We start from the raw sequence: 13,297 nt of genomic DNA, 5'->3' as shown, positions 1-13,297 counted from the left end.
GATGGATGCGGCTAACGAGGGTCCTCCCGTCCTCATCCAACCTGACCTGTCAATTGTGGCAGTAATTATTTATTTCCTCCACCTCCTCTGTCACACACACACACACACACACACACACACACACACACACACACACACACACACACACACACACACACACACACACAAGCAGAACTTTATATGGCCAGCAGCATCCACCCCTTTCTTTCCTCCCACATGACTTTCTTTAAGATACAGTGAAGGATGCAGATCTCCGTTCCAAAGCACACATTACTCTGAAATGCGCTGATTTGCCGCCTTCACGCCACGCTGATTACTGCTATTTGCTGTGAGTGAGTGGAAATGGAACAAAGAATATTGCATGACAACTGTGCAGCAGCTCTTCAACCCAGCCGACCAACACCCAGCTGCTTGGTGAGCTGACTGTTGGTAAAGATTTGGCATTAACTTTTATATTTTTGCGTTTGAATTTGGGTTTAATCTGCTTTGCTCTAGCACACACTGGGTTACACTGACTAATTAGCACCGATGGCTGGTGGAAGGTGTGGGAATAACCCTATTTTTGCATTTCCAAAAATACCAACACAAGCCCTGGCAAAAGTCTCGCCTCACCTGCAACGTGTACAAACAGTTTTTTGTTTTTTTCCACTGTAGCAAACAAATTAAATGATATTGTTTTAATTATTTTGTGTGTTTTTTGTTTTTTTTAGATTAAGCACAGGAAACTAAATGTGGAATCATCATAATAAATGTTTAATATTTTCTTGCATGTCCTCGGACTTTTATGTTGGGCTGAATTATTTGGGGCAGGTTCCAACTTTCTTAAATAGTGTCATGACTGCAGTTCGCTGTTCATGGACCATTTTTGTGCTTCCACAATAATTTTACCTTTTGAAAAAAATCTATATTCATCCTCTTTTATTGTATTTGTGGTGTGTTTCATGAAGCTATAATGATCACTTAATAATGTATTATTACTAATTATTACACAAGAACTGTTTTGTGGTTTGTTTGCAACAGAGTAAAAGAGTCAGAGGAACATTTTCTGAGTGTCTGAGATCTAATTTTGAGGTTTTGCCAAGAGTGTGTAGAAGACAAATGAAAAGTCTCTAATGCAATTAAACATCAATATGAATCGATTTTACTGGATCTGCAAAAGATTTCATTTTGCTTTAGCCTGACCTAATTTTCAAATCAGGGGCACGGATTTATAGAGCTGGAAGCAGAGAATAAATGAGATTATTTATTGATTGTCAGTCCTTGGAAAACTTTTCTATTAAGATTACCCAGAAAAGGAACAAACACTGTCCTATATGACCCTTCACCTAGTTCTTAATGCAACTGCTAAATGTATGAGTTTGTTTTGGTGATACTTGACATGCTGCTTGCACCAACAATGAGATTTTCAAATTGCTTTTAGCCAAAAACATGGTACGAAGTATGCTCTAAACCAATTTTGCATCTGGCCCTTCAGGTAAACTATTGTTAACCACCAGTCTAATTTACAGCCATCTTTAAATTACACTAGAGGTTTGTTCATGGTCTGCATTTCAGACAGTGGTGCTGGGATCTTTTTAAAGTTATGAATACAGAAAAGTACTGTCAGATAATCCACCATGCAGCACCATCTAGAAAGTCCTGATTAGAAACAGCTTCAAACAGCAACATTATTGGAGCAGTGTGGAATCATCTCAGCAAAGAACAACACAAACATCAGCCAGCATCCAAGGAAGATGTTTGAATGTCCTTCAAGGAGCCAGAAGAACTATTCCTAAAGACTATTTGCAGAAATGAAAGACTGCTGTGTTACAGAATAAATGTGGTCGTACCAAAAAATGACTTTCAAGGTTGTTTAAATTGTACAAACACTGTTTTTGTCTTCTATACTGTACTACACGTTTCAATACACTCATAGATGGAAACAAAGAAATGGGGGATAGCTCAAGACCTTTGCAGTTATTGCGCTGTTCTCTTGCTCTTAAGTGAATATACAACCTTACATCTGACAACACGACCTTGTGAGCACCATCTCCCAATACTCCATCCATCAGCTGGTTGTGGTGGTGTGATAGAAAATGTTGTTGTTCCATTTTTTTACTGATGAGTGGAAGGCTCAGCGGTATCCTGATTTTGTCTTCATATCATCCTCTTTTACAAGATATACTTGTTTGCACAGAATGTTCTGAATGTATTCTGTGACCACGGCCGGCTGATAACTTGTTCCTATAAATGATTCTATGCTTGTTATTATTCTCGCTCAAATACCGTGCAGAATGCTGCCGACGTCTATTGTTGTTTGACAACTTTGCAAAGACAAATTAAAATCTCAGAGAGACGGCTCGTTTGTGTCCAGACTGATTTCCATAACAGTAGTAAGCAGTTTTGCACTGAAGTGGACAATCATACAAACCGCTCACTAGAACATGAGTGAGAATATAACAAAAAGATCCAAGATTGTGCATCCACACCGCACAGTTGGGACTGGCATGTATTTGATGTCAATAGTTTGTCTGAATCATCTGTTGAACGTTGCGTTGTTGGGTTTGCACTTGCTGGTGGGAAAACACAGCCGTGAATAACCACATCATCCCGAGTATCAGTATCATCCAGATCATTAAATACTCTCCACCGACAACAACCAATCAATCATCCTGAACTGTTTATTGTGTGAGAGATAAACGATTTTTGATACAGTGAACTCCACACAATCTGAGTGCTAATCGTCAAAGAGCCACCTGCTAAGCCCACTCTCAGACTGAAGGAAGGTTTAGCAGGTGATGTAGAGCCCTGATGTCAACAGAAAATTAGTTTGCACAACAAAAGCTCATGATTACAAAAATTGCCCTTGTCCAATCTCATTGACAATAAAATAATCCCTCTAATTCTGGAGATAATTGTCCAATTTTCTGTGTGGGGGGAAGAAAAGAATAATTGATTTGTGGAGGGAGGGTGCACAAAGAACAGAGGCCCTCTGGGAAGAGAAATGACTTCTAACAAAACAAGTTTCACATAGTTCGCCGTCTCCGATTGGAGCTGCAGCTTCTGTCTGAAATGTCGCCTGCGTGAAGAACGGTTTGTCACAGAGCAACAACAATAAATGAGATGAATTCTGTCGCACATATCTTTCCTTGTGTAATGGGTCTGGATTATCAGGGTAGCAGTGTGTCATCTCTCTTGTTTAGGTTCAGATCGGGAAATGTGGCCGAGCCAAACACGATTAAAGCGCCTTGTCATGCTGCTTGGTTAAAGGCCTTAACAACTGCTGCATAGAAATAGAAACTGCGCACACACTCACGTATGCACATACTGTTCAGGGCAAGTAATGGCATTGTTAATTACCATCCTGCTGTTACTGCTGCTGGCCAATATCTCACTTCCTTCCACACTCTCTCAGTCACACCTGCCAGTGTAGGACTGATAAACTGGGTTCACCCGGGAGTGGAGAAGGGAATTCTACTATGAATACAAAACCGTATAGCAGGCAGTAGGTTAGCTAACAAGGGCATTACAAGTCCAGAGCTGCATGGCAGTGAGCCCCATTAAATGCACTCTTTACACTGTATGCATGTTTGCAGGGTGGAAGCTCGCAGCCTGAAATGCAAACCTGGCTCTGAGAAGTTACAGCAGTGCTGTTGCACACGACCACAGGTTTTATTACTATTCATGTTAATAATATGCTTAAATGGATGGAACAGTATCATCATCATCATCATCATCAATTTTATCCACAGTTTATGTTGTCTTTATAATACTGCATATGAATTATCCTAATGTAACAAACACAGATACGTTTTGCCTAATTTAATGCAGAAGACTAGTGTGTACACACACACACACACACAAAGCCAAAGACTGAAGTGAGCTAAAATCTGTGAATGGAGTGTACCTTATTAAAAAGCCTTTGTTATTTTGTGATAATAAATGCACAATGAATAAAATATGTAAAATAGCTCTAAGTAAGCAGCAGGAAAAAGAAAAAAGCCAAAGCGCAGCCAAAGTTTCCAAATCCCTTCTGTTTGTACCGAAGAGTTGACCTCCTCTCCGGGTCGAATGGCTCAACTGGCTGATATGATGGGCTGAGACATCGATATTAGCGATTATTCATCCAGTCACCTGCCAGGTACTTTTTATTAAGTTCCTGCTTAAGGATTACTGCTTTTTTAAAGGCTACTTTCTGCTGGTGTCTGTTGGGTCTGTGTTTCCACAAGCCCCGCTAATTCTAGAGACTTATTCATCATGAAGAAAACAAGACAGTCGATCGATCGATTATTTGCGCAAGGGAGGCCTCGTCTGTGTCCACCATGAAAATGACCTCCAGATCTGACCTCCTCCTGCTGCCTTTTATTGAGAGACAGTTCACACAAAACATGTCAGAACAAAGCCACGCCCCCTTGGTTCCAAGACAGGGCATTGTATGTATATGTGTGAACTTCTGTATCTACGTAAGAGTGTGTGTGTGTGTGTGTGTGTGTGTGTGTGTGTGTGTGTGTGTGTGTGTGTGTGTGTGTGTGTCAGACCTCCTGCTGACCAAAGGGTCCTATAGCATAAAAGCAGGAGGAACATCCTTGGTCATAAAGAGGGTAGTCTCCCCCACACCCTAGATGGTTCACCCCAGATAACACAGTGAAGCCATACAAAGGGGAGGAGGTTTACCAACATCAAACAGACCTTCACAAGGATGTTCCTGTGATTAAAAACACTACCGCCCCCCTCCCAGAATCTTAAGACTCTGGGGAGGGGAGGACAGAAAGAATTCCTTAAAACCATGTACAAATGGTAAACATAAAAATGACAAACATTTAACAATTCACTCTAACAGTGTCCATGTCACTTTTCACCAGAGCAATTCAATAGCTGCCAACAGCGCTTTTTCTCACTGTCATTACTCCATATTGATTGATTGATTGATCTTGATGTTAGAAGTCTAATTCCGGTGCTGCTGAGTTACTGTTGACGACGAAACTAACCACAACGATCTGGCTGCTAATAGCAGTTATTGCTGATGCGTTGGAGGCGTGTTTGATAGGAGGATTCTGGAGTTCTTAATTTACACAACACTAAAGTCATATTGTTTTCACAGTGTGAGCTGATATCCAATAGCAATACCTCACATTGAGTTAATGTTTAAAAAAAATGCTGAAGACTTCAACAACAGCTGAAAGAAAAAGCCTCTGTGTACCACACTGTCAAATATTTGGTTAAAATTCATATATTTAAAGCGCGTCTATCATACTTTCCCTTCATTTCTGTCAGTGTCTGTGAACAAACACTACCAATTATTACCAATTATTATCCAAACAATCCCTAATCCATAGTCAAAAGCTCAGACTATTCTAAATGCTCAGTCACAGTTCAGCTCTGCTCAGCACCTCATTCACTCATGCTGTCCGTGGACACAGTAACCTGTATTTCACACCTTTTGTTGATTGTGATTTTGTTTTTGCTGTGAAACAGCTCTTCTCCAATAATGTTGACACACACATCTACCTGTACCTGTTTACCATATCGCAGATCTAATGAGTGAAAATAATACTAATCTCTGTAATTTCCCATGAATTCATTATTTCAGAATCCACACAGGGTGACTAATTTCATCAGGCGTCTACCTCGTATAGGTCTAGCATCTGGTTCCCTCCAATGCCCCTGGTGGTCTTGACATTTTCCATGGCCAAGGTGAAGTAGATCCCTCTGGTGTCAGACAGGTAGAGGTTGTAGGTGTCATTCTGGTTCCATTCCTGCACTGCAGCAAATACCTGCTTCTCGTCAGTGCTGACGATGTGTAAATCCTATCAAGAGAGCAGGGGGAGAGATTAAGAAGAGTTATGACCGGAGGCAGAGAGGTGACGGATTAGAACATGCTGACCCCATGGGACTGGTCACGAGATCAATGCTGAGGTGTGAATATAAATGGTTGATGACATACTGTAAAGAATGGGCCTTATTCTTAATATGGAGTAAGTTGTATAAGTATGAATGGAAATGGGCAGTGACCTGACTTTTTCTATATTATATCAGAAAATAGAAGCTGTTTAGAAGAGCCTTATATAAATGAAATGTCTTACATTATATTATACCTTTGTTTGGTTTTACCAGTGAATGGAAGCTCCAGAGAAATGGAAAGATGTGATCCAAACCCTGACCCTGAACAAGTCACTGGTGAGCTGATGGGTGTGTCATAGGTTAAAAGCATGTCTGTGTGTCATCATCATCATCAAGTAAAGGCACTGCAGCTTACCTTAGGCAGGGAATATTTGGGCAGCTTGATTTGTATAAACGGCTCTCTCTTGTAGGACACATAATATGTGGCTCGCCCTGATGTAGGAACCTAGAACATATAATACTCTATTAATTAAATACATTACACATGGTATGCAGCGTTTCTGGCTATTATGCATCATTTTATATAGTGTCAAGTATAGTTTGGAGGGTGCAGGTGTGCAGCTCAAAAGGAGTATAGATGCTTGTACACATCTAATTCACGATGAGACTTTTTCCACACCCATGTGATCGGCAGTATGACAGCGCACCCGAATCTATCACCTGTAGCGCACTCGTGACTATTATTAACCGTGTTTCCACATTGTCACCAGCCTTGTGATTTTCGTGTAGTTTGTGCAGTTGATTGAGAACACTATGGTTGTATTCAGGCAGTCAGTCCATGTGGAGAGCAAAACAAAGGACCGCCTTTACAAAAAGCTGGTACTGGTCCAGTTTTCTGTTGGCTGTGCGGTTACACACCTTGAATTGAAGCTGAAACTTACGTTTCAATCAGATCTTCATGGTTTCATAAGTCCCAGTGCTTATGGATCTGATGTACACATAAATGTTTTAATGTGTATGTTTGGTGGTTAGAAGTGAAACTGGAAACCTTTATGTGTGAACATTTGATGATATTTCTGTAGTTGTATTTGTATCTTACAGCCCAGTAACAGTGGCTCCATATAGTAGTTTCACATTCATTTGCCAAGTGAAAAGTTGTTGCTTCAGTTCCAGCCAGAACCACAAATCCCCTTTGGAGTCGTGCCAGGAAGCGGATCCGGCGTAAAACTGTGAAATGCACTACCTGCTGTGAGCACACTTTGTGACGAGGAAACAAGCTAACTAAGCGCACATTTAGGCCCAATAACAACTGATTAAAAATGAGCAACTATCCAAATCTGGTAAAAGGTATTTTTTTTCTCTTATAAGATTAAATGAGACTTTTGTCCTCACGGTATAATACGTGATACACGTCCTTCTATACTCCTCGAAGCTTTGAGTCTCAGGATACTTTGCTTTTTCCACGTAGCAGTTCTCTCTGACTTTCAGATTTGCTGCTGATAAACAAATGCAGGGGAGAAGGCCTTATGTGTCACCTCATAACTGACATCATACCATATTTGTCTAAACAATTAAAGTTTGGGAAAAAGTACACATCAATTTCTGGCTTTTCCACCTGCTTATTTCCGTGGCAAAGCTGGATATTGTGGCTACCCAGCAGTCTTTTCTTTCCATTTATAGCAACCTCCTGGCTTGGATTCAGAAGATGCAGCCCAGGTGTCAATGCACTGGTGGTTTCAAAGTGGACTTTGGTAAATATCTCGTAGGAGAATCAATAGTCTCATTATTCTTTGTCAAGAGAAATCTTTAAGTTACCTAACTGAGCCTCGTCTGCTGTCTAGGAAAGAAAAAAAAAACACATCCTAATGGTCTAGACTCTTTGCAAACACTCTAAGCTGTTAGCTTATGCAGCAAGGAAACACGGGAATGGTGGGTGATGGAGAATTGTCATTAGGCGCAAGACCACAGAAGTCAGAAGCACTTTGTACAAATAGAGAAGCACCCAGCAAAGTGAGACTGCAGGTTCATAACCTACTTTTCTTCCCTGACAATAACACTATGAAATTCATTAGAGGAAAACCTTCAAATCAGAGCTTGTGGTTCTCGACTAAAGAGAAGTGAAGTCAGCATTAATGTTGTACGACAGAGGCGATTCTTTTACCGATCTTGCAAGCGTTGCGAGTGGTCCAGCAGAGAGAAAACACTGAGCACTGAGAGGAAATATAGCAGCCTAGCAGCGAGTGCTGTAGAACAGTCCCACATGCAATCGAGTGAAGGAGCAGGAGATCGATGGCTGGGTAACCAGAGGCAGTTTGAACTTTAAGAGGAATTGGTATGATGGATTTTTTTCCCATCCCTTTCAGGATCTTTCATCTGTGACGCATACGTGCTAAAATGTGGAGGTGCTTGAATTGAAGGGGTGGTTCTGGTTGAGTGCTTGTGAGTTTATTTGAAAGACTTCAGAGAGGTCAAACAGGATTGAAGGATCTTTGGAGAACCACTCTATTTCTTTGTCTAATGTGCTGCCAAGGGCAGAAAAGGTTCCGGAGGAAGGACTTGCCTGCAGGTGAATCAAGCTGAGTTTCTGAACCCACCCATTCTCTACTGAATAAAACATTTAGCAGGATCAAACAGCAAGAGAATTTACAACTGCTGCACCTCAAAATCGTGATATAAATTAATAATATTAACTTAAAATATAAAATACATCGAGTTGGATGACTCAATTTCTGAGGCTGGTGTAAGTCTATGTGATGCTTCTGTTGGATGTGAAGAGGTGAAAGGGGTAAGGGTCTTTGGAGGAGCACAGGTGCCATCTGCTGTAGTTGTTGCTGTGAAACCTGAAAATCATGTTTTTTGCAGGTGGTTTAAGAAGATGCAGCTATGATCTGATGTTTGCAAGACTTGTAGCCACCGTCTCATCAACATCGATTTTTAAAAAGACAAACCGATAATGAGAAACCAAAACCAGATCCATCTTTTTCCTTCTACCTAAAACATTTTTAGCACATATCAGATACCACTGCAGTTTTTTTTGAGGAAAATCTGAATAAAACTGGCATTGCCATGGACTAGGTGTGTAATTATCCCAACGTTTCCTGTTGACTTTTAAATGTATGAAACCTCATTTGCACAATGTCAAAGAAAATAATATTCACGCTGGAGAGGAAAATACAACCCATAAATTGCATCTGTGTTACTTGGGATTCAGGACATTACCATTTCAGATTTTTCTGTTACACAAATCGTGATTAATATGACACACCATTCTGTGGCTAGGATGAATATTAAAACTGCTCACACAGGAAAACAAAGCACAAATGTTCAGTTGAGGTTAACATAAAATGATTTTTACATATTTTATTCCTGCCAAGTGAAATCATTTGCAAAAAAAAAAAACTCATACCAGAAATAGTATGACAGGAAAGAAACACCTGAATTTAGCAATATTTTAAATACATTTCAACAGATCAAAAACTATTTGAGGCCGGCTGTAGCGCGAAAGTTCCTAAAGTCACTCTGCCCTTAATGGCCATTTATCTAAAAGCCATTCAAATCCACACTTGCAGTTTATGCAAAAAGCTGAGTGTGCTTCTCAATATAGGAGACATACCGTATCTTGCACATCTTTAAACATGCATAATTAATCATGCATCAGATAGTGATGGGACAGAGTGTACAAAGCCCTACCTGAATGAATATGTAGTCATCTTGAACCACCAAAGAGCTGATGTCAATGTAACCTGGGAACGGGTAGTTCCTGTTAGCTTCTGTGCACATCTGAGCTCTGCACGTGACATACTGCACATCTGTCACATAGGAGGAAATGCAGGATCAGCATTATGTATTCTGCTAGTCCATATATACAGAACAACAGCTGTAGCAAGACTTTGTAAGCTAACCATTTCCTTCCCAATTAGGTCAAATGATTTTTTTAATCTTATTTGCAGAATGCAGAGTCTCTCTGAATAATTTGCCTCGCTGTGTAGCACCTGATTTATTTTCATTGTGTAGACGCCATAAACGAGCATCTCCATCTGTCAATCATACGACACCAAGAGGAGGAAAAAAGCAATTCTTGGTTTTTGCAGTGACATCACACAGTGGCAGTTTCACTTATGTTGGCTACAGTATAGACGACCTTGATGTTGTGGCCTTTCAGAGTTACGGAGACGACATTCACTGAATGAGAGTGAAAATAAAAGAAGCCATATTCATCAAGACTCATACGCTGGGTTCATTGGTGGGGTGAGCCAATGCCGTTTCCTTGGGGCCGACTTCTTTTCACAAAGAGGAATTCATGCCTATAGACACCTGCTCATTACTCGTCTTTGTGTGTAAGACACCTACTTCCATCTGGTGTGTGAGCTTCCATGTGGATCAGATCAGGCTCCTTGTCTAGGCTTGTGACAGACCTGGGAGAGAATGAAAAAGCAGAATATAATAAGTTTTTATAAGCGTAACAAAAAAGAAAAGGATGTAAAGGAGAAGCTACTTCTGTTACTGATTAATTAGAAGTGAAGCTATTGTGCATTTTCTGTTCTGTATATATTTTGCAATGATAGTTGTTCCTTTTAAACATGGTCACAAGTTAGCATATACACAAGTAAATGAACACGCATTTAAACGTTCTCCACCAAACATTTTTGCCTACTATTGGCTCTGTATGAGTACAACCCCCCCCCCCCCCCCCAATAAAATCTCAGATCTTAGACATAGTAAGGAGAACAGAGTAAAGCCCAAATCCCATTTCAGCAAAATACAACAATGCAAAGAAATACAATCTCCTTATCTTCGACTGAATGGTACAAGGCCACTACACTCTCTGACCATGTCTGTATCTCAGAGAATAATCGTGCTTTTTTGTTCATTTCACTGCTGGTGGATTAGACTAGATGGATACAGCGCTCCCATTGTGGTGGTATTTCATAGCCCCTGGAGGCTGATGAGGCCATTGTCTAAATACGGCCAACTGGAGGACTGCCTAGCCATTGCTAAAGGCTCATCCAGTGTATAAATGTCCTTGAGGGGGCTTTGGCAGTGAAGGGCAAACTCTACAACGGATTGTGCACACTATTTAGGCTTATGCCACAATGGCAAAGAAAGCTCCAGATTTATGCAAGTTATGGTGCATATAGCCAAAAGCAATCCCAGGCACACCCCAGTCACATCAGAGTGGGGCAGCGAGCACGGAGCTGGAATATATTCGGCCCTACGTTTGTGATGAGTGTGCACTTTCAGACATAGTAGGTACACTGCAGGGGGAGTGAGCAGCAGACATGACTGGATAGGAAGCGACAGGAACGTCCTGGATCCATTATTAGTCATAGCTCATGTATCTGCATGTATGTATCTGTAGAGATTCACCCCTCTTCCTTCTACTGCAAATGTAAAAATAATAATTTGGTCTTGCAGGACGCCTGATATGAACAGGGTGTGAGTGTGAGAAATGAAGTGGAATGCGACATGCCCTCGGACGCTGAATGCAAAGCGCATTCTGAAGAAGGAGATTAATCTCTGCCTGATTGTATCAAGGGATAGAAAATGTGCAGAATTTTAGCAGCATCACCAGTCAGTCACATAGCTTGTTCTAAGCCATCAATATCACTTGCTCAGTCGCCCCGAACACGAGCAACACTTTCTGCATTCCTGAGCAAACAAAACTTTGGGGAAGAGGAATGGAGCAGAATAAAAAGGGGGAAAAGTGGAGATGTGAGAATGAGTGACTCACCAGTAGAATCTGTTTGGCGTGACGTGTTCGTGGATGAGCTGCCATTTTCTTCCGAAGTCTACCGAGCTGTACAGCTGCAGAGATATGAGAGAAAGGGGGGGAAACAAGTCTTTTAGCAAGATGAACATGTTTCTCCATTCATCTGGATTCTAATCACAAGAGATGATGAGTGCTTTTTAGACACGACTGGTAAATTTCAGGGTAGAGGTTAGCCTGGGGCATTATCGGTAGATGGGCTGCCATACCACTGAAATGCTATCATCATCAATGACCAACCATTCAAGCTAGCATTTTATCACAGACCGAGGCCTCTCTATTCCCTTCTCGTGTTACTAATAAGAGGTATAGATCTGAAAATGAAGCATTTATGTAAATAACACACACATATAATTCCCCTGGGATTAGAGCTCTGGGTAGCTCCCCAACTGGGTCTAGACTGGGTCTAGAGAGTATTTTAAATTCAGGGAATTTAAAATAGAAAGTAGCTCGTCCACAGAAGGACTGGTAGCTCCCCTTACGATAAGGGTTCAGATCGCGCGAACAGGTGTGAAATGTGTGTGTTTAGTTAGTTTGTTTGTTTGCTTGTTTTAATCAATTTTAAATCATGCTTTTTATTTGCTTTTGTTTCTAATGTCTCTGTAAAGCACTTTGAATCACCTTGTTGTTGAATTGTGCTATACAAATAAATTTGCCTTGCCTTGCCTCTTGCCTCTGCAGGCAGTATTTGTCTTTCAAGCTCAGGTCCTCTCCCAGAAGCCTGGAAGCTTGATGGACCTGCACAGTATCTTAGCTCTTCTGGGCAGAGGTCTCGGATGTTGTTCCTATCTTTGGAGTCACTTCATTGAATGCTGCGATTTCCACTGGGACGGCTGTTACCTTCACCCTCCACATCTTTTCGAGTTCTTCTCTCAGCCTGAGCTTGTCGTGTTCCATGTTCATTCAGTATAGCTACATCTATCACTACAGCCTTCTTCCTCTCCTTCTCAACCACTACTATCTGGAATTCCCACAGGATCTTAGCTCGGTCAATCTTGACCATCCTAAGGGGGGGTCAACGATTTTGACTTCCAGCAACATCTGTATTATACTCGGCACAGGCGTTCCATGTATGCCCTGCCTTCTAGTATCTTGCACCCTGCTGTTATGTGCTGGATTATCTCAGGGGCATCTTTACACAGCCTGCACCTGGGGCCTTCCCTGGGGTCATGCCTGGTGTGGTAGACCTCTGCCTCCTAGATCTCAGACATCTGAGATCTCTGTCCAGAAGGGCACAGTCCTAGGAACAGCAACAATACTGTGTAGGACCCTCACGCTCTCAGGCCTCTGGTAGAAGACCTGAGCTTGAAGGATAAAGACCAGCCACAGGAGTGAAAGGGGAATTTTTTAATATAATAATGTATATAATGTGGCCAACTTCAGCTTGATGAGTAAGTACTTGAAGGTCTTTGGGAGGTTTTAGTCCTAAAAATCAATGTTGGACATACAAACTTTTCTCCAAACCCTTCCATCTGTCATTGGAATTTCCACAAATGCATGGAATGATATATAGCTCAGCTGGCATACAGGATCATAGCATGGAGTCAGTGGCCCAATTTTAATGTACTAATTACATTTTCTTGTGCTCGAGCAAACGATTAATAACCCTGGTGCATTTTCCAAGTCTCTATTGATTGATGTTGTAGAAACAGCACCCTTGCTGGGCCTGTGCATTATTATTTTCATGCAGCTCTGTGAGTCGGTAGCCCC

The 13,297-nt window shown here is 41.3% G+C and overlaps 1 protein-coding gene across 1 annotated transcript in view; it reads right to left on the bottom strand.

Annotated features, from left to right (window-relative positions):
* The window catches only part of sorcs3a (sortilin related VPS10 domain containing receptor 3a), a 269,454-nt gene that overhangs the window by 59,675 nt on the left and 196,482 nt on the right, over nucleotides 1-13,297 (bottom strand). Inside the window, exons 5-9 of the mRNA XM_080881313.1 lie at nucleotides 11,552-11,625; nucleotides 10,171-10,235; nucleotides 9,511-9,629; nucleotides 6,236-6,325; nucleotides 5,607-5,786 (exon numbers count right to left, since the gene is read on the bottom strand). Of these exons, the coding sequence (XP_080737439.1) occupies nucleotides 5,607-5,786; nucleotides 6,236-6,325; nucleotides 9,511-9,629; nucleotides 10,171-10,235; nucleotides 11,552-11,625 (528 nt within the window). The remainder of the gene's footprint in view (nucleotides 1-5,606; nucleotides 5,787-6,235; nucleotides 6,326-9,510; nucleotides 9,630-10,170; nucleotides 10,236-11,551; nucleotides 11,626-13,297) is intronic.

Source organism: Rhamphochromis sp. 'chilingali' (assembly GCF_963969265.1).
Source record: "Rhamphochromis sp. 'chilingali' genome assembly, chromosome: 4".
Classification (NCBI taxonomy): Eukaryota; Metazoa; Chordata; class Actinopteri; order Cichliformes; family Cichlidae; genus Rhamphochromis; species Rhamphochromis sp. 'chilingali'.
This window is presented reverse-complemented; position numbering and strand designations above follow the sequence as displayed.